We start from the raw sequence: 21,546 nt of genomic DNA on the forward strand, positions 1-21,546 counted from the left end.
AGGTTCCCCACCCAGTTACCCCTGAACTCCCCTCAATACCCCCTGTCAGGCCAAATGCCCCTAGGGCAGTGGTCAGCAAACTGCGGCTTGGCAAACCGCGGTTCGAGAGCCACATGTGGCTCTCTGGCCCCTTGAGTGTGGCTCTTCCACAAAATACTGACTTCTGCGCATGGGCCACGAAGTTTCAATCGCACTGTACGTGCGCGCCCGCACGTGGTATTTTGTGGAAGAGCCACACTCAAGGGCCCAAAGAGCCGCATGTGGCTCGTGAGCCGTGGTTTGCCGACCACGGCCCTAGGGCATTTTGTGAGGTCAGGGTCTGAGGGACTGAAACAGGAGAAAAGGCAAGCCAGCCCTGTTTATATTTCAGCCTAGAGACCATTCCTGAAGCCCTGCCTAGATGTATATAGCCTTACAATACCAAGCTGTTTGTCTTCTTTCGTTTTTCTCTACCTTCTGTCCCTCCCTCCCTCCCTTCCAAACCTGTCTCTGTATTTGTGGAAATTAACAGTGATTCCCTGCGTACACACCACCATGGTGGGGCCACGGGTAGGTGATGGGGGCAAAGGAGAGGGGCTGAAGAGGAAGCAGCATCAGGTAGGGGGTCAGTTGGTGGTGACAGCCACCCACAGGAGGAGAAAGCCACTGGGTCCCAGAACGCCTGGGACAGCGAAGCCGTGACTGCTGACCCAGTCTGGGTGGTGCGAGGCCAGGGAGGTACCCCACATTCTCCCCTTCTGTCTTGTTCCACCTTCCTCTCCTCATCCTCCCCAACCCCTGCCTCCCTCCCACTTCTGCCTCCCACTCAGTGAAGCTTGTCTCCTCTGAGGAGTGCCAGCCATATCAGGACAGCTTTGGAGCTGTGGGGGTTTCGACAGCCATGGCCCTGGGGGTCCAAGAGCACCTCTCCTGTCACTGCTTAGTGCTTAGGAACACCCCTGATTCCCCCTTGACATCACTATGTCTGTCCTCCAGCGAGCCAGAGGCGCCCCCCAGCCCCACCGCAGCCGCCGTCGTTTAAGCCGCCCAGATTGTGATACGTTGTTACAATAGGCCTAGAAAATTTATACTACGTTTTCAGTCACCAGGGCCCTCCACACCCGCTGTGGCCCCCAGTGCCTCTCACAATAGCTACAGAGACGAGGAGACAAGTTACCCCATGCCTGTCCAGGACACCCAGTCGCCAGCATCCCCGGGAGACGTATGTCCTCACGATCTGCCTTCTGCCCCCTGCTTTTGTGTTGCCATCTGCCTACTTCTGCTCACCCAGCCTTCCAGAAGCCCTCTCCTACACCCCACAAGTCATGCCTAATCTCTGCTCAGAACCCCAGGGCTCCCCTAATGGGATCTGCCCCAGACCAGCTCCCAGACTGTTGGCCACGGCTTCCCTCTGTGGCAGCCCCATCCTCTCATCAGCCAGCTGTGCGGTCACAGTTTGAGGTCTTTGCAATGGTGCATGTGAGATGTTGAGAGGCTAGGGGCTGACCAGATGAGGGGGCCTAAGGTAGTAGGAGGTGACGGGGTAGCCGGTGGAAGGTGGAGCTGCAATTATTGCCAATAAAGTGAAGTTTGGGGGAAAGAAGGCTGATTCTATTGGGATAGGATGAATGGGCAGTGGGTGTCCTGGAGACACCAAGCTGGATTTGAAGCCCAAGAAAGGGGTCTGTGCCATGGCCTCACAGAGGGGGACCTTTCTACAAGACCAGAGGGATGGATAGGGACTCCCCCGGGGACGGTGTGTGTGTGTTTTCTAGGAGGTGGGTTCAGAGTCAGCTGTAGAGAGGGTCTGGCTGTAACTGAAGCCAAAGCAGTGGCTTCCTTGTTTCTTGTGCTCGTGGTGTGGGCTGAGGCCTCTAGGAGCTGCCCTCAGGCATAAACTATCCTTTGCCAGCTCCTGGGAGAAGCAGCTGCCGTATTCACATTTTGCCTCTTGCAGAATTCAAAGAAGTCCCCACAGACAGACAGCTCTGAGGCTGACCTGAGGAGGCCCAGTGGCCCCCAGGAGCCCTCCTCTGACATGGCGTCCCTCAGCCCCCTGACCTCCAGTGGGCCTCAGGAGCAGGAAAAAGAACTGGGCAATACGCACATAACAGGTACGTATAGAATCTGGGGGCAAGGGCCTCTCTGATCCCTAAGTGAGGGTGAGGGTTAGAGTTGCCCCTCTGGCTTTCTTAGACAAGAGGCAAGGGTGGGAATGAAGGGAGTTTACCCCAGGGACAAACCCAGTTCCCTTGAGGGTGTATTGGCTAGCATTTGCTGTATAACAAACAGACCCCCAGACTCTAATAGCTTAAAATTTGACCATTTATTTCATTCATGATTCTGTGGGTCAGCCATTTGGGCTGGTATAACTGGTTCAGATCTTGGCTGAACTCCCTCTTGTGCACACACTAGCGTACATATAAGCTCTGCTTGTAGCTGTTGTCTGGGGCACCTTGGTTCTCTTCCACAAGTCTCATCCTCCAGCAAAAAGCCCATTTTATGGCAGCTGAGCAGAGCTCTGAGAAAGAGAGGGCTGTTGGGGCACAGGCTCAAAACTGGCATGGTGTTCCTCGTGCCGCATTGTATGGGCCAAAGCAAGTCATAGGCCAGCCCAGAGTCAAGGAGTAGGGAACATTCCATCCTTAGATGATAGGACTGACAGTCACATTTCAGAGGGCGTGGATACAGGTAGGAGAAGAGACTTGGGGCTACTCTGCACTCTACCAAAGGGACTGTGTAGGGATCTGCCAGTACCTGGAGGACAGTGCAGAAGAGGGAGTACAGGGCTAGGGCTGCTGTTGGCAGGGGAGCACTTAGGCACTGCCTGCCCTAAAATGGTCTCAAGCTCCCAGAAAATCATTAAAATTTCTCAGCCCCTAGCGGAAGTATGGTCTTCATCAGCCAAAGTCCTGAACCCCCACACCAGACCTCAGTATTCCCCCTTAGGTATGTAGAGCTGTCCACTCTGACCCTCCAGGCTGGCATCTCTCTGCGCCACTATTTCCCAAGCTGTGTTCCACATGACACCAGTGCTCGGCCAGCCCTCGGTGCCCCCGGGACAGCCACAAGGCACATGAGCAGTTAAAGGCTCAGAGAAGCCATCTTAGTGGCCCTATACTTCTGCCACCTCATACCCTGCCCCAGGCACCCATTTGCTTTTTGCAGTGTCAGCTTGCCATGCAATACCTTTCAGGAAATGCTGCTGTGGACCAGAGAGAGGCAAAGGGCACTTCGATTTCATTCGTGTGTGGACAGGTTCCACAGGATTCCTAAAATGGTCTCAAGCTCCCAGAAAATCATTAAAATTTCTCAGCCCCCAGCGGAAGTATGGTCTTCATCAGCCAAAGGCCTGAATCCCCACACCAGACCTAGAGCAGTGGTGTTATATCTGGGGTGGTGGGCAGGCACATCAGAAGCACTCCTGGCCCTTGTCAGCTGTAGGGTGTGGAGTATGCATTCTCAGAGTTCCATAGAAAATCCTGACATAACTGCCCTATGGACCATCACCCCCTGTTCCCTCTGCTTCCCCCAGGGCAGGCCCTCCTTCCAGGGGTGGCTTTGTGCCTGACCGCCCCCCCCACACACACACACACGCACGCACACATCAAGCCCTTAGGCCTCCTAGGAGGTATGCACGCACCGGGGGTTGGCTGGGCCTCTGGGACCACGTGACTGGTATGAGCTCTGCTTGAGCCATCCTGCTGCCCTGGTCCAGGATTGTCCTGCTGGGGTGAGGCAGGGAGAAAAGATGGCAATGGGAAGAACATCTAGGATCCTACCAGGCTAGGAAGGAGATGGAAAAGGCAGACACTGGAGGAAAGGCGGTGTGTCCCAGGCAGGGGGAGCAGAAGCAGAGCAGATAATTAATGATATTCAAGCTCCTAGAGCAGTGATGGCAAACCTATGAACTCATTTTTTTGGTTGATTTTTCTTTGTTAAATGGCATTTAAATATATAAAATAAATATCAAAAATACAAATCTTTGTTTTACTATGGTTGCAAATATCAAAAGATTTCTATATGTGACACGGCACCAGAGTTAAGTTAGGGTTTTTCAAAATGCTGACACGCCGAGCTCAAAAGGTTTGCCATCAGTGTGCTAGAGGCTGTTGGAGAGACGGACCATTTCATTCTCGTGAGAGAACAGACTCAGTGCTATAGGTCAGGGACTGAGGATAGACAGGACCAAGGATGTGTCCGTAGCTGTCGGGCCTTCAGGCCTGGGAGCAGTGACCAAAGGGACTGGGTAGGACGTTGGGAAGCCTTGATGCCATAGAGATGGTGTGAGCTGGGGCAGAGGGACCCTTTTCCAGCTCTTTGATCCCAGCCCTCCCGTGGGTTTGTGTTTCCTCTTTTGTCTTTCCACCTGCAGACACGGTCTCCAGCATTACATCATCCCATGGGCCTGTGTCTCCAACTGTCTCCTTCCAGCCCCTGGCCCGTTCTACCCCCCGGGCAAGCCGCTTGCCAGTGTCAGCTCCGTCTACTGGCACCTTCTCCTCCTCTGCAGGGGGTGCTAGTGATCAGGCTGAAACTACCACCTGCTCCAGTGGAGTAGCAGTACCCACCAACTCTGTGACCACCAGCACAGCACCTTCCAAGGTGCCCCACCACTCAGCACTTACCAGCACAGTGCCTTCCAAGTTGCCCACCAGCTCAGAGACCCCTGGTATAATGTCCTCTAATGTGCCCACCAGTCTAACACCTTCCAAGTTGCCTATCAGTTCAACACCTGCTGGCACAGTGTCACCCAAGGTACCTACTGGCTTGGTGCCTGACCACAGGATGCCCACGAGCTCGGTGTCCAGCAAGGTGCCTGCCAACACAGCACTCACCATCAGGAGTAGCAGCAGACCCTCGGAGGTGAGTCCTCACCCCTCCAAGCAGTGACCCAGGCCCCTTCCATAGCCCTGTTCTTGGACCCTTGCCAGTCTCCATTCTGGTTCAGAGCCTCTTTTTGAGGGTATAGGCACAGCTGAGAAGTAGGCTCATCCAGACCCCCACACCATGTCCTTTAGAGCAGCGGTCACCAACCGGTGGTCCGCAGACCACTGGTGGTCCATGAGGCCCGAAAGGTTGGCGACCGCTGGTTTAAGAAAACTTTAAGGAAACCTTTGCAGCAGCGGTCACCAACTGGTGGTCCATGAGGTTCGAAAGGTTGGTGACCGCTGCTTTAGAGTAATAACCATCAGTAGAGCTCTTAAGTGTGGATACCTCAGGAGAGTCGGACAAGGTGGGCCACCCCCACTGGTCACATGCATTAATCCATTTAGATCTCACAGCTCCCTGGTAAGCTTAGTAATTCAGTTTTGCAGAAGAGGGAGCAGTGAGAGAGAGCGGAATGGCCTGTCTGCCTCGACACTTTGGTCTGCCCCTCCATGACCCAGGTTTTACAGACAGCAGTCCCATCCCATCCAGCCCGGGCAGCGGCTCTGACCCAGCGGCCCCCCACAGCTGCCTCTTGGAACCTGCACATATCACCCTGCTGCTGCTCTCTGCCCACGCGGCCGGCCGCTCCATGGTCCTCAGGCCCAGGCTGAATCTTGGCTCAGGATGGGGCCATACACACCAAGGGCTCCCAGGGGTGGGGTTGGATTCACAGGCCAGTGAGTAGGGACAGGGCTGCCCTGGAAGAAGTCACCACTGACGCTGCTGCAGGGCCTGGGTCGCCTCCCCCTAACTGCTTTCCTAAACTATTGGTGGGTTGACTTCCTAAGAGGGTGACCTCATGGGTATAATGGGCTGGGAATTACAAGGTCGGGGTGCTAGTTCATGGCCTGGTCTAGGAATGGGGCCGTCCAACCTGGCTTGTCATCCCCAGGCCCTTCCATCCTCTCTCTCTCTCTCTCTCTCTCTCTGTCTCTCTCTCTCTCTCTCTCACACACACACACACACACACACACGCCACGAGACGCCAGTGTCTCCAGCGCCCACAAGTGCCACTGTTAGAGGCAGCTCGCCCTATGCAGACAGCCGCTCCAACAGCTGGGGCTCAGGGCTGGAGCTGAGCAAGCCAGGCGGGCTGTCTTCCCAGATAGACAGCCAGCCATTCTCTGGCTGCTCTGCGGACCTTGCCATCAGCTACAGCAACAACACAGACTCAGGACCTGACAACACGCCGGAGGAGAACGAGTACACGTCAGGAGACAGCCTTAGAATCCATGTAGCTGAGGGTCCCAGCGCTGACCTCCTGGCAGGCAGTCCTGGGCGGCACGCTGCCTCCCAGCTCAAGGAACAGAAGGAAGCGCGGTGTGATGGGGAGGCTCAGAGGGCTCCATGGCTTGGGGTGGCTGCTGCCGGGGCAGGGGTGCTCCTGGCCACGGTCCTAGTAGTTGTGCTGTACCGGCGGCGCCTACACCAGTGAAGCCCTCTGCCCTTCCCACCATACATCTGCTCTGTTCCCAGTTACACATCTGTCCTGAGGCATGCAGCCAGTCCCACTGTCCTTGTCCCTTCCCTGGGTCTGGCAGAGGCTGGGTCAGAGCGGGCTGCAGCCCTCGGGGGAGGCTGTGCCATGGCTGACTGAATCCTGGGAGGCAGCATTTCTGTCCAGCTGGTGCATTCTGCAGCTTCCTTACCATCCTTGGCTTTCTGGGGTCAGGCATATGTCCTGTGCCCTCCAGACCTGCCGCCCAGCAATCTGGGTTGTCGCCTTTGTCCTCTGGAGGAGGTCCCTCTGTCCACGCCTTATCTATGTTTGCCATGCATCAGGGGTGCTGCTGAAGAGTGCAAAGGGTTGGCCAACCCTGACCCCCATCCTGCCCGGGTCCCTGGCAGCTAACGGGTGTCCAGGGAGGGAGACCCACAGGACCTCGCTCCTGAGGCCATTGCCTTGAGAGCAGTGAGAGAACACCAGAGCTGCTTCTTGTCCCCTGCCCCTTGTGTTCTCTGCCCATGCCAGGAAAGGGCGGGGAGGAGCCTGGAGGATCCCATAGACCCCTGGGAAGGCCCCTTTCCAGTCTTCTCACCCCCTTCTCAGCTTCCCCTTCCTCCCAGTCCCCATCCCCATGCAGGTTGGGGAGGGGCCCCCTTTGGGACAGACTCAGGCTGAAGTTTGGATTTCAGCTTCACCCCTTCCTGGGCTGTGTGGCTTGGGCAAATAGATGATCAAACTGCTCTGGTCTTGCTCTCCCTCATGGACTGTGAGTATCTTGGTTCATCCTTCACTGGGTTCTAATGAGATTGAAGCATACAGGTGTTTGTCAAGTGCCTGGCCCAGAGCAAGTGGCCACTAATTGCTTCTCCCACCTCTCCCCTGCCCACTCTGATAGAGATGAGGGCATGAGAGGCAGAGTGCCCCGTGGGAAAGGATAGCCTAGGCCTGAATCCCGCTCTGCCGCTCACTCACTCTGTGCTCTTGGGCAAGGTGTTAACCTCTGTGCCTCTTAGCTGTGAAAGAGGGATGAATAGTAAAAATAAAGAAGTATATGTACATATATTTCTCCTAGTGTTGTTGTGAGGATTAAATGCGTTTATATGAATCTTAGAATGGTTCCTGGCATTTACTAAGGTTGGGAAACATGTCATCATTCAAATTGGAAGGGCTGGAGCACCTGGCTACAGCTTTAGAGGCAGACTCAGACCCTACTGCCTCATCCCCAACCCTATTTTAAAAAGTTGTTTTTATTGATTTCAGAGAGGAAAAGGAGAGGGAGAGAGAAACATCAATAATGAGAGGGAATCATTGATCAGCTTCTTCCTGCATGCCCCCTACTGGGAATCGAGCCTGAAACCCAGGCATATGCTCTGACCAGGAATCAAACTGGGACCTCCTGATTCATAGGTCAACACTCAACCACTGAGCACCACCGGCCAGGCCCCTCTTGGTTTCTTGGTCTCTGTGGGTGGCATCCAGTTCAGAGTGTGAATAGTACTGGATCGCTGTCTTAGGAGGAGGGGACCAAAGTGTCTTCCTTCATTGATAAGCACCTGGGAGGTGACAGTTGGTGGGTGTGTCCGGTGGCACCTGGCCCCTTTGCACCAGGGGCTTCCTCTAGGCTCGGACAGCCCTTCCAGCAGGCAGCAGTTCCCATGCCGAGCCAGGTTCACCCTCCACAGCACGGCGCCTGCTCTCACAGGCGTCTCCTAGGAATGGAGCCTCAGGCCTTGAGGTCCTTGCTTTCACCAGTGCACTATCTTAAAGTTGATGGCCAAGGACAACCCTCTTCCATCCGTCCCAGGAAAGTGGTGTCTAGGGTTCCTGGTCTAACCTGTGCTGGAAGTGATAACTCTCCATAGACCAAAATTACATATGCCCCTTGTGCTCACCTTTCTGCTCTTATCCATGTAGCCCAGGGCCACGAAGTTCACACCTGGTGTTGGGCATGGTCACTCAGCATTACTCATTCCCGCTGCTGCTACTGTTAACAGCAGTAATGCAAAGGGCTACCACTTAACCCTACACTTCACTGTGTGCCAGGCACTGGGCTTAAGCACTTGACATATATTGACCCCTTTAATCCTCACAATGACCCTATTAAAGGGGTATCATTATGACCCAATCTGTAGCTAGTTTGCAAGACTGGGAGGGAAAACTCTGGCCTCTGAGCCCCAGAGCTGGATATTCTCCATGCCCATGACCCATAGTTTGGAGCCAAGAACCCCATTTAGAGAGAGTTCATATCAACACATCCCTGCCCAGTGTGCCAAGTTCTGCCACCTGCTATAATAGTATAATAACATACAATGTGTAATGATATAGTCTCAGAGTTGTAACAATAATCATCATGTGTTTAGGTTCAATGGCCTGAGGCTGTGTCAGGTAGGGTAAGCCTGAAATGCCAGTCCTCTGGAAGCCAATTTGGTTTAACAGACATTGTTTTGTTTTTGTTTTTTTAAATATATTTCTTTATTGATTTCAGAGAGAAAAGGAGAAGGAGAGAGAGAGAGAAACATCAATGATGAGAGAGAATCATTGATCGGCTGCCTCCTGCACACCCCCTATTGGAGATGGAGCCCACACCCAGGCATGTGCCCTTGGCCAGAATCCAACCTGGGACCCTTCAGTTGGCAGGCTGATGCGCTATCCACTGGTGGCGGGGGCGAGGCAGAGGTGGTTAGGGACAATCAGGCCAGGAGGGGAGGACAGTTTGGGGGTGGGGAGCAGGCCAGCAGGAAGGGCCAGTTGAGGGCAAGCAGGCTGGCATGGGGGGCAGTTGGGGGTAAGCAGGCCATGCACAGGTTTGTGCACTGGGCCACTAGTCCATTATAAAGCTCTCCACCTTTTACACTGGTTTTAGCAGCTATTTGTGATAGTGCTTAATGATGATACAGCCATTATTTCATCAGGGGCTGCAAAATTGTGACATTCTAATCTTATTGTCTCTTTTGCACTTAATAACTGTAATTCTCTTATAACAAAGAACCTTCCTTAATCAACTCCTTGGTACCCTGAAGTACAACTTGTATAGAAAGGCAAGATTGATTCATTTATTGACCAGTTTTCAGAATGAGTTGGTTTCCTATCATCCTCTAGAGCAGTGGTTCTCAACCTTGGCTGCACATTAGAATCACCTGGGAATCTTTTTAAAATCCTGATTTCTGGGCCTCGCCCTCTGCAAATTCTGTTTCTTTGTTCCTAATGTGGCCCCACCCCATAAGAAAGAAACAGAATTTCCAGGGGATGAGGCCCAGAAATCAGGATTTTAAAAAGATTCACAGGTGATTCTAATGTGCAGCCAAGGTTGAGAACCACTGCTCACAGTGCTTGGTGTTTATGAACTCATACACATATCACCTGTTGGGCATTATTCTAAGTGCTTGGTGTTTTTGAACTCATTTACTCTTTTAAGAGTAGATACTCTTACCATTCTTATTCTTTTTAGTATTGGTATAAACTCATGCATTTTGTGATGAATTTCAATCCACTGGAATCACTCTTCTCTTTGATATTCAAATTGTCCCACATTTGGCCCTAACCGGTTTGGCTCAGTAGATAGAGCATTGGCCTATGGACTGAAGGGTCCCAGGTTCGATTCCGGTCAAGGGCATGTACCTTGGTTGCAGGCACATCCCCAGTAGGGGGTGTGCAGGAGGCAGCTGAACGGTGTTCCTCTCTCATCGATGTTTCTAACTCTCTATTCCTCTCCCTTCCTCTCTGTAAAAAATAAAAATAAAAAATCAATAAAATAAAAAAATTGTCCCACATTTGGCCAGTAGAAGCCATCCAGATTGATTCCTCAGTCACTTAAACGAGGCTCTACTAGTCTTAAATAGCTTCCTTTGTCTGTGGTATGACAAAAGTTTCCAACCTCAACTCTTGAAACTTCCTGCCTAGATGTTGAGTCAGCCATTTCTTCAAGCAGTAATTGTTCCTTTCAGTGAGAAGTGGTATTTAAAGGCTGCTAGGAGTGCTCATTGCTATGTGTTGTTCATTGTTCCAGGTTCTTTTGGTGGGTAGAACTAGAAAATACATTTTGAAAGAGAAAACTATATTATGACTTTATATTAATATTTTTCCATTCATTTTTTAAATTTTTTTCTTTATTGATTAAGGTATTACATATGTGTCCTTATCACCCCATTAACCCCCCACCCGCCACTCATGCCCTCACCCCCCTGGTTTCTGAGTCCTTTGGTTAGGCTTATATGTCCATTCATTTTTAAGGTTACAGAGTTTGGGGTGGTTGTCTGTTTGGTTTAGTTTGGTTTGGTTAATCCTCACCTTAGGATATTTTTTTCAATGATTTTTGTAGAGAGTGGGAGCGGGGGAGAGAGAGACACATCAATTGGTTGCCTACTCATGCACTGGGGCAAGGGATCAAACCTGCAAACCAGGTATATACCCTTGACTGGGAATCAAACCCAACAGACCCTTCGGCCCCAGGCCGACGCTCTAACCATTGAACAACTGGCCGGGGCATGTTACATTGTTTTTACTTAATTTATTTGATGTTATATTTGTCTTTTATCTTACCTGAAAATCTGAGTTGTTTTTTTTTTTAATATTTTATTGATTTTTTACAGAGAGAAAGGGAGAGGGATAGAGAGTTAGAAACATCGATGAGAGAGAAACATCGATTCAGCTGCCTCCAGCACATCCCCAACTGGGGACGTGCCCACAATCAAGGTACATGCCCTTGACCGGAATCAAACCCAACAGACCCTTCGGCCCCAGGCCGACGCTCTAACCATTGAACAACTGGCCGGGGCATGTTACATTGTTTTTACTTAATTTATTTGATGTTATATTTGTCTTTTATCTTACCTGAAAATCTGAGTTTTTAAAAAAGTGTTTTATTTCAGGGTGAGAGAGAGAGAGAAATCCATTGGTTGTTCCACTCATTTATGCATTCAGTGGTTGATTCTTGTGTTCTTGTATGTGCCCTGACTGGGGATTGAACTGCAACTTGATGTATCAGAACCATCCCTAACCAACTGAGCTGCCTGGCCAAGGTGAAAATCTAAGTTCTTAAAAATGTTCACTACTTTTTTGCTTTATCATTAAATGTATAGATATTAGTTCCAGAATAAAAATGCCAATATTATTTCCAACAATGTGATTACTAAATACTGTTTAAGATTTCTTTGTAGTTCTTTTTGCACAAGGGATGAAAAATCAAATTGCTTGCTTTAAAGTTGTTTGAGCCCGAACCGGTTTGGCTCAGTGGATAGAGCATCGGCCTGCGGACTCAAGGGTCCCAGGTTCGATTCCAGTCAAGTGCATATACCTTGGCTGCGGGCACATCCCCAGTGGGGGGCGTGCAGGAGGCAGCTGATCGATGTTTCTCACTCTCTATCCCTCTCCCTTCCTCTCTGTAAAAAAATCATTAAAATATATTTTTTAAAAAATAAAAAGTAAATAAAGTTGTTTGAATTCCCCTTGTGTAGCTCAGCCATCAACTCAATATAAAATCAAATCCTTATTTTTTCCATTTTTAAGGAAATATGTTTACTTAATTTTGTTATATGGTTATATAAAACAGTAACATGGTCCCAGGCAATAAAACAAGGTATATCCAGAGAAGTGTAGCTTCTACCCTTGAACCCTTCACTCTTTTTCCTGCAAAAGAGTATCACTGGACTCGCAATTCTAAGGACATCGTGATAGCAAGTAGAAAAAAGAGTAATTCTTTTAGCAATTACCAGTTTCTCTCTTTCCAAATTCCTTTGGATAGGCCTCCAGCAAGAAGCTGATTTCCAGCTGTTCGTTATAATGAAAGGAGTTTTCTTTCTTCCTATGTTACGTACAAGAGAATTGATTAAATAGAAGACAGCACTGATTACTGGGAAATCAGCCATTCAGATGGCCAGGCAATGGCACCTAGGGGTAGCGGAGGAGGCAGCACTGCAGTGTCCATCTGTGCCAAGGACACTCAAAGGGCTTTGGAAGAGGGAGGATTTGGCATCACCGGGTCCAGCCTCATGGTTTCTGGGTTCAAGAAGGTAAAGGATGCAGGAGCTGGACCCAGAACCAGAACCCAGGGCTTCCTCCCCTTCTTCACCTTTCCCATCCTCTCCGGTCTTCCTCTACCCACTTGTACCCTTTTTGCCACCCCTGCCTTATCCGTACCTTTTTCAGTATGTATATTTTACTTTAATAAAAAGGTGTGACCCTGGCTGGTTTTTCTCAGTGGTTAGAGCATCAGCCCTCCGACCCAAGGGTCCCGGGTTCTATTCCAGTCGAAAGGTACCTTACCTGGGTGCAGGTTTGATCCCTGGCCCCATGTGAGAAGCAACCAACTGAAACTAATTGATGTGTCTCTCACATCAATGTTTCTTCCTCCCTCTCTCCCTCTCTCTTCCTCTCTCCATTCCCTCCCCCCTACTCTCTCTAAAAAAAAAAAAAAAAAAGGAAAAAATATCGAGTGAGGATTAAAAAAAAGGTGTGGCTTTGGGGACGGGTTTATTTTTTGTTTTTGTTGCTGTTGTTTTTTACAGAAACTGCATTAAATAGAAGAAAGGTCCTGTCCATATAAGAAATGTTCAAACCTGGAGAAAATTTTTATGAGTTTACTTGAGTCAAACTGATGACAAAACCTCAAGGAATTGAGAAAGTGTTCTGGGAAATGGCAGTTCTACCACTTATTTTATACATCAGAATCAAAGGAGAAGCCGAGAAGCAGTTCAGGGGGCTACATGAAATCCATTGGTGACAGATTAGGGAGGTGAGTATAGGATATTTAACATGATTAACAAGCCAACAATAAAGGTGAAGGGTTCTGTGGTCTCCTGTTCTGGAGCAGTGATTGTGCCCTGAGGGGTCTGGAAAAAGCCTCTCTTCCTCTCTCTCCATTCCCTCCCCCCTACTCTCTCTCTTAAAAAAAAAAAAAGGAAAACATATCGAGTGAGGATTAAAAAAAAAGGTGTGGCTTTGGGGACGGGTTTATTTTTTTTTTTATTGCTGTTGATTTTTACAAAAACTGCATTAACTAGAAGAAAAGTACTGTCCATATAAGAAATGTTCAAACCTGTAGAAAATTTTTATGAGTTTACTTGAGCCAAACTGATGACAAAACCTCAAGGAATTGAGAAAATGTTCTGGGAAATGGCAGTTCTACCACTTATTTTATACATCAGAATCAAAGGAGAAGCCGAGAAGCAGTTCAGGGGGCTACATGAAATCCACTGGTGACAGATTAGGGAGGTGAGAGAAAGCAAAGCCTCCCTACATTGGTGAGTATAGGATATTTTTTTAATATATTTTTTATTGATTAAGATATTACATATGTGTCCCTGTCCCCACATCACCCTCCACCTGCCCCTGCTCATGCCCTCACCCCCCCTCCCCCGGTTGTCCATGTCCATTGGTTAGGCCTCTATGCATGCATACCTGTCCTTTGGTTGATCTCTTCCCCTTACCCCCTCCCTCCCCTACTTTCCCTCTGGGGATTGATAGTCTGATAGCTGTTTCTCTGTCTTTGGATCTGTCCCTGATCATCAGTCCATGTTGTTCTCTATATTCCAAAAATGAGTTTCCAGCAGTAGAGGCCCTTCTCAGAGCTCGTGCTCTTCCCTCAGAGAAACTTAGTACACAAATGTGCTGTAGGCAGTTAGACATGAGCAGAGCAAGGACGATGACGGGCCAGGTACAGAAACTCACCAGGGCAGAAAGTCCTGGATGCCTAGCAAGGAGCAAAACTGGGAAAGCGAGAACCTCACCCCCAGGTTAACCTATCCTTCCCTAGCATTTCACTGGTCTTGTGGTTTTTTGAGATACCAGCTGTCTCTCCACCGATTTTTTGCATTGGGTTGACAGAGTAATTTGAGTTAATGAGCTCCTTAACGAGCTTGGTCTCGGAACGAATTAAACTCATAAGTCAAGGCCCCACTGTATTGTTGAAGTAGAGTGATCAGAATGTGAGGGTTCACGATATTTGACTTTTGTATGTTTTTTGTTAAAGAATTTTCTTTTTGAATTTTTAGTAGACATGACAGATGACCCCTTTGGAAATGGGTGTACAGTTCTTGACTGTCTCCATGACGGCAAATCCTGGCCCTTGTGTGTTAACATTATCTTTGGAAGCAATGGTTTATTGACTAGTCAGGACTTGCTGGATTTTTTTTTCAGATAGTGCTTCCAAATATGCATTGTCTAATCTCCCTTTCCCATTTTTGATGACACATGAAGCAGATTCCACATTAAGTCCAGTTGCTTTTTTATTGATTGATTTTTTACAGAGAGGAAGGGAGAGGGATAGAGAGTTAGAAACATTGATCAGCTGCCTCCTGCACACTCCCCACTGGGGAGTTACATGCCCTTGACCGGAATCAAACCTGGGACCTTTCAGTCCACAGGCCAATGCTCTATCCACTGAGCCAAACCAGTTAGGGCAACTTTTGTATGTTTTTGAAATTTTCCATAATAAAAGGTTAAGAAGCCTACATTTTTCTTTTGTGTCCTGATGGCATGAGACTTCCCTAAGTACCTCACTAAAACCACAGAGCCATAGCACCCACATCATTTCTCTGAGCTACCAGCTAGTAACTGCACCAACAGAGAAATAACAACAACAGATATTTGTTAAGTACCTACTATGTACAGAAACAATGCTAATTGCTCTTTATATATTCTTTAATTTCCCCCAAAGCCCATTTAAAATTTTTTCTATTAAAACAATATATTTCTATATTTGTATCAGTTAAAATATTGTGTAAATCACTCCATAGTATCTAAAGATATTAAAATTCCTTTTGATGGCTGCATAGTGTTCCGTTGTGTGAATCTGTCATAGTTTATTCAACTGAGGTTTAGCTTGCCCACTATCACTGAGCTGGTGTAGCCAGGATTAGAACCAAGATTCAGCTGACTGCAAAGCTGAATTCTACACTAGACTTCCCAGACTTTAAGACATATATGGGTCATTTTTAGCTCTTGCTAAAAATGCAGAAAGGGTGGGTGTGGGGTGGGGCCTGAAATTCTGTATTTCTTACAAACTACTAATGATGCTAAAGAAAGGCCAGCCTGGAACACTGGATCGCAACCCTAACGTCACATTGGAATCACCTGGGGGTTATTAAACACGACTGATGCTTGGTCCCACCTGCAGAAATGCCAACTTCATTTGTCTGGGTTGCTTGCATGCGGCCTGGCTATCTTTTCCCCTGAAAGCTCCCTAAGTGATTACCATATGCAACCTGGGATGCAAACTGTCCCAGAAGTCTGCTTGTTTTGAGGAATTCTTCCACCATCACTAATCTACTGATTACCCAGCTGGCTCCTAGGCAGGAGTTGATTGCCATCAAGTGACAGCTAATTTAGAGCAACCTGGTGCCACCTTACACCCTGCTCCAATGACTTTATCTGGAGTTAGTTCTACTTTCACAGATGATGGCCCACTGTGTGCTGTCACGTATCTATTAGGCTGGGGAAGAATATACAAAAAATAAAACAGCTTCTTCTTTCAAGGTGTTTATTACCCATCTGCTTTTCTCTTTGAGGTAAGCCCCAGAAACAGTAAGAAGACTAGAGAATGCTGGTTTATGGCCTGAAAACACCCTTTTATTTTTCTGAGAGACAGAGCTAGGAATCAGATAGTAATCAAAATACCATCTTTTTAAACTTCTGAATATGGTTTTAGGTAGATGGCTGAGTGCTCAAGTCTTGAATTTGACAGTCTTCTCAGTGGTTCCGGATACTTCAGGCCTCCCCTGATTCCCACAGGGGGTGCCTCTTACCAGGTGACAGCTAGCAGACCAGACAACACACACTGCACAAGCCCCTCCCTGACAACCACAGGGAAGGGAGTTAGGGCCCAGCAAAACATGCCCAGTTCCTTCTCAAATTTATCAACCATGTAATACATCCCTCCTCCTATGGTGAGGGAAGTTTCCTTACTTTGCACCACACAGGCAGCTGCCTCCTTTGGCACGCGCAGTGTCAGCCCCACTGCCTTATGATAGCTGTGCACATAACAGGAACTCAATGGCTCTTATGTTTGTCAGGTTGATTTGTTAGCTTTCCAGAACCTTAGCTGCTCTCACTTTTGCAGTGTCCAGGAGAGTTAGGCCACTCTGCATACCTTATCCTTCAGTATTGGTAGGTGTTTTGGAGAGATTTTTATTTAAAAAAAATTATTTTTATTGATTTTAGAGAGGGAGGGAGGGAAAGAAAAACATCAATGTGAGAAATACATTATCAGTTGCCAACATATTTACTAGTAACCCAACCTGGACGGAACTGCATCCTAGGTATGTGCCCTGATCAGGAATTAAACCGGTGATCTTCCAGTGCATGGGACGATGCTCCGACCGAGCCACACCGGCCAGGACCCATGTATTTATTTTTACAAATTATTAGATTTGTTCGGAGTTTATGGTTAAGATCTCACTTATTTGAGCCTTTTTATTTTTATTTTTTTAATATATATTTTATTGGTTTTTTACAGAGAGGAAGGAAGAGGGATAAAGAGTTAGAAACATCTATGAGAGAGAAACATCAAACAGCTGCCTCCTGTACATCTCCCCACTGGGGATGTGCCCGAAACCAAGGTACATGCCCTTGACCTGAATCGAACCTGGGACCCTTGAGTCTGTAGGCCGAGGGTAGTCCACTGAGCCACACCGGTTAGGGCTATTTGAGCCTTTTTAAAAAAAGTTATTGATTTTAGAGAGAAAGGAAAGGGAGAGAAACATCGATTTGTTGTTTCACTTATGTATTCATTGGTTGATTCTTATGTGTGCCTTGACTGGGATGGAACCCACAACTTTGGCATATCAGGATGATACTCTAACCAACTGAACTACCAAGCCAGGGCCATTTGAACTTTTTAATTTCAGATTTAAGGTATTTCAGACAGGGACAATGTGACTTTTCTATGATTCAGACACTCAACCAAAAATACTCATTAAAGCCCTATCCGGTTTGGCTCAGTGGAAAGAGCGTTGGCCTGCGGACCAAAGGGTCCTGGGTTTGCTTTCGATCAAGGGCATGTACCTCGGTTGCGGGATCCTCCCCAGCCTGGATCTTGGTCAAGGTAACCAATCAATGTATTTCTCTCACATCAATATTTCTCCCTGTCTTTTCCTCTCTTTTCCACTCTAAGAAAAATATCCTTGGATGAGGATTAAAATATCCTTGGGTGAGGATTAAAATAAGTAAATACATTAAGAACATTGTGTGAGGCCTTCTGGGCACAGTGACAAACCAGTGATACAGGGTCCTTGCCTCATGGAATTGCAGTCTAGAGGAGAGATGGGCAAATGAGAGGGAAGAATCAAGTTACACAGGGCAATAGCAACGGTAATACTATTAAGAGAACTAAGGAAAGAGGAACTGTTTAAAGGAAAAGAGGACAAACCTGTTTTCAGAAAGCCGATACTTTTACAAAATGTTTATTGGGGAGTGAAATATTAGCTATCAAGCTTTCAAAATGGAAAGAATTATCATCTTCGTTGCTGTTAATATAACAGAGATGCAAGTGATTTTTATACCGAGATGAATTTTGCGCAGTGTCTGAGGAACAGATTCTGTGAAAAAAGGGTTCCACGGTCAATTACATTTGGAAGATAGCTACATACCTGTTTCCTCTTGGAGATTCAACATGCTCTTCAGCATATTAAAAGCTTTAAGACACTGCTCTAGCCCTAGCTGGTTTGGCTTAGTAGATAGAGCGTTGGCCTGCAGCCTGAAGGGTCCCAGGTTTGATTCTGATCAAGGGCACATGCCCTGATTGCTGGCTTGATCCCCAGTAGGTAGTGTGCAGGAGGCAGCCAATCAATGATTTTCATCATTGATGTTTCTCTCTCTCCCTTCCTCTCTGAAATTAATAAAAATATATTAAAAAAATTGCTCTAAACTTTATCTCATATCTCCCAAGCTTATTTGAGCACACATTGCTTTTTTAACAATTATTAAAGTGCAAAACTATTAGTGGTTACCTAGTAATAGTATTCAAGTCAGGGATATTTAGTCAAAGATAGGCTTTGTTCTTGAAAACTAAGGGAAAATTTTAGTCCTTTCAATACTTGGGAAGTAATAGCATTTTCCAAATCTAGGAAACTCTGCAGTCTAAACTCATTGTTATTGCATCTTGAATTTTCTTCCTTTGTTCTTCTGAGAAAAGTTGAGCCTTATTGGTGAAAGCAGGCAATAGTACTTTTATATTGCCTATGAGCTCTGGTGAGGCCATCACAAAGCCACATGCTAGTTACACACACACACACACACACACACACACACACACACACACCGCCATCTCTATCCTTCTTAAGAAGTGAACTCTGGGTCAGGGGCCAGGTATTGGAAGAATGTTTAGAGGCTTGAGAACTTCATATTCTTCATTTCTTTGCCCTTTGGGAGACACAGTAGGCAAGGTTTTCCCAAATTCCCACCAATACACTCAGGAAAAAAAGGCCTTGTGTTTGAAAGGGGCCTGAGCTACACCCTTCATTTTCCTGGCACCAACGGAAACCAATGAAAGAATTTGGTTAGTTCCTTTGAAGCACAATGCTTACCATGACCCTAGTGCTTCTTATTTTGGTTGTACACCAGAAAATTAGCTTCTCCCCAAGGGTAAATAATTGAGAGAAGTGATAAAGAACTTAATAATGCTCTCCTTGAAAAATAAACTATTATGCTTGGCCGGTGTGCTCAGTGGTCGAACATTGACCCATGCACCAAGAGGATTACTGGTTAGGGCACATGCCTAGGTTTTGGGCTTGATCCAGTATGTGGAGGAGGCAGCCGATCAATGTTTGTCATTGATGCTTCTCTCTCTCTCTCTCCTCCTCCCTTCCTCTCTTTAAAAATCAATGAAAACATATTAAAAAAAACTATTGTAATAACCACAGAAAAGGAAACCTCTTAATTGCTACTTTCATTTAGAGGCTATGAAAACACACACACACACACACACACACACACACACACAAAACAAAACAAAAAATAACACCTACTTAGTCATGGGTTTACTTTGCTCCAAGGCAAATCTTCAATTTCTCTTGTAAAAAAGTTTTATTTAAGCATAATACACATACAAGAAAACTGTACAAATCAAGTGAACATCTTAATGAAATACTACAAAGCAAACATACTCACGTAACTACCCCCATACCAAGAAACTGAACATTACCAATGTCTATAAATCTGCTATCCTCTCATCAGTTCTCTCTCCCCTTACCCCAAGAGCAACCATTATCCTGACTTCTAATATCATTTATTTTTTAAATATATTTTTATTGATTTCAGAGAGGGATAGAAACATTAATGATGAGAATCATTGCAATATCATTTATGAATATTGACCTTCATATAGATGGAATCATATAGGATACATTCTTTTGTATCTGGCTTCTTTTGCTCAATTTATTTGCCTTGAGAAAAAACTTTATTGTTTTTAATGTTTATTAAAAATTTTTTTTAAAAATTGATTTCGGAGAGGAAGGAAGAGGGAGAGAGAGATAGAAACATCAATGATGAGAATCATTGATTGGGTGCCTCTTGCATGGTCCACACTGGGGATTGTACCCGAAACCTGGGCATGTGCCCTGACCAGGAATCGAACCAGGACCTCCTAGTTCATAGGTCAATGCTCAACCACTAAGCAAAACTGGCCAGGCTTAAAAAACTAAAAAAACACACACAAAACAATTGATTTGAGAGAAAGAAATGATCGATTTCACTTATTCATGCATTCATTGGTTGCTTCCTGTATGTGCTCTAACCAGGGATCAATTTGCATTTTTGATTTAGGGTTATATACATCTTGCCTAACTGCAAGTAGTATGTGCTTCATTTGTTATTTTGGATAAACTTTAATGATAGCCACAGATTGTCAGCAAGTTCACAGACACATTAGAGAGTGAAGACACACATATGTATTTAAGAGGAGCAAAAGCCTTCCAGGAATGTATTGGACTTTCACTGAATCCATGCCTTCTTTTGATTATCGTAAGGCAGAGTAGCTAACTTCTCAGAAGTCCGTCTAGGTTCTGTCATTTTTAAAAACTGTACCTCTGGGTAAACTGCCTCATCGTCCAAATGTTGCTGGGAGGAATAAATGAGATGTAAAGGCACCCTGTAAACGATAATAAAACATATTTCAGGTGTGGTTTTGAAATTCATCTTAACAGCCTCAGATGATGATGATTCTTTGATTCCTCAGGATGATCTATGGGAGCTCACAGACGTGGATAGAAGCTTCCTCAGGTCAGGAGGCTCATATATGTACTTTTTGTAGTGGTGGTGGTAGGGGTTGGTGGGGTGGGGAGGAGGCAGAAAGATAGGCACTGCTGGGCACTGAGACTTGGAAGAGTAGTTACAGTTGATCTTGGTTCCTGCGGATGAGAGAGAATCATTGATTGGGTGCCTCTTGCATGCTCCACACTGGGAATTGAACCCCAAACCTGGGCTTCCTGCAGGAACTGGAATTTCCAGAGTTAGGAAACTGGGGTTCCAGAGTTATTCCTACAGTGAGGGGAGCAAGTCTGCAGTGAACATGGTAATTCTACTCAACCGGCAAGAGAAAAAGCTCATCTTTCTGGTTCAGTCGGCTACTAGCAGTCATTACGGGGAAATAAGGGCTATCAACCAAGGGCCATTAAAATCCCCCAGGGGAGGTACTTAGGAAATAATTAGCAAGCGAGATAACCCCACAGCCCTGTTAAACTTGACGGAGTGAGGGAATGCCTTGGAAGGGGGGAAGGGGAGGGCAGGATCCTAACGGGCTTGTGTAACCTCTGGGAGGTGGGTGCTTGGCAGGGCCTTTGGTAGACATGAGAGGTCGGGATCTCAGGACTGGAGGTGACCATGTTCTCGCCCCCAAAAGAGAAGGCAATTAAGATGTTAAAAAAGCACCCTCTTCCCCCCCAGGCTCCAAGGCGACCCCCAAATCTTTCTATGTCCCCTAGGGCACTACACAGAAAGGGGGGACCAGACTCTCCTTAAAAAAAGACAGCCATACTTTCCGGGTCCCACGCTTTCTCCACTACAGGAGAACGGCGAAGGATCTATAAACCCACCTCTTCCTTCCAGTTGTCATAGAGACCAACCCCAGTCCTATCATTCCTTCTGGTCCCGGGAACATTTCTCCATCGCAGGCGGAATGAAGGGGGTTTAGCCCGAGCACGCCAGCGGCGGTGCCGGGGGAGGAGGGTGGTAGTGAGAAACGGCGCAGAGGGGCTGGG

General features: G+C 47.1%; 1 protein-coding gene and 1 long non-coding RNA gene across 2 annotated transcripts in view; one reads left to right on the forward strand and one right to left on the reverse strand.

Annotated features, from left to right (window-relative positions):
- The window catches only part of MAVS (mitochondrial antiviral signaling protein), a 12,709-nt gene extending 5,286 nt beyond the window's left edge, over nt 1-7,423 (forward strand). Inside the window, exons 3-7 of the mRNA XM_015560260.1 lie at nt 976-1,015; nt 1,069-1,201; nt 1,937-2,093; nt 4,355-4,845; nt 5,891-7,423. Of these exons, the coding sequence (XP_015415746.1) occupies nt 976-1,015; nt 1,069-1,201; nt 1,937-2,093; nt 4,355-4,845; nt 5,891-6,346 (1,277 nt within the window). The 3' untranslated portion in view covers nt 6,347-7,423. The remainder of the gene's footprint in view (nt 1-975; nt 1,016-1,068; nt 1,202-1,936; nt 2,094-4,354; nt 4,846-5,890) is intronic.
- Nucleotides 7,424-20,220: 12,797 nt separating this feature from the next.
- Nucleotides 20,221-21,540, reverse strand: LOC102768122. The gene is made up of 2 exons (XR_435362.2): nt 21,382-21,540; nt 20,221-20,697 (listed from the first exon to the last, which is right to left on the reverse strand). It is a non-coding gene; the product is annotated as an uncharacterized LOC102768122 (long non-coding RNA).
- Between the last annotated feature and the right edge of the window lie 6 nt (nt 21,541-21,546).

The sequence above is a fragment of the Myotis davidii genome, unplaced genomic scaffold (assembly GCF_000327345.1).
Source record: "Myotis davidii unplaced genomic scaffold, ASM32734v1 scaffold32, whole genome shotgun sequence".
Lineage (NCBI taxonomy): Eukaryota > Metazoa > Chordata > Mammalia > Chiroptera > Vespertilionidae > Myotis > Myotis davidii.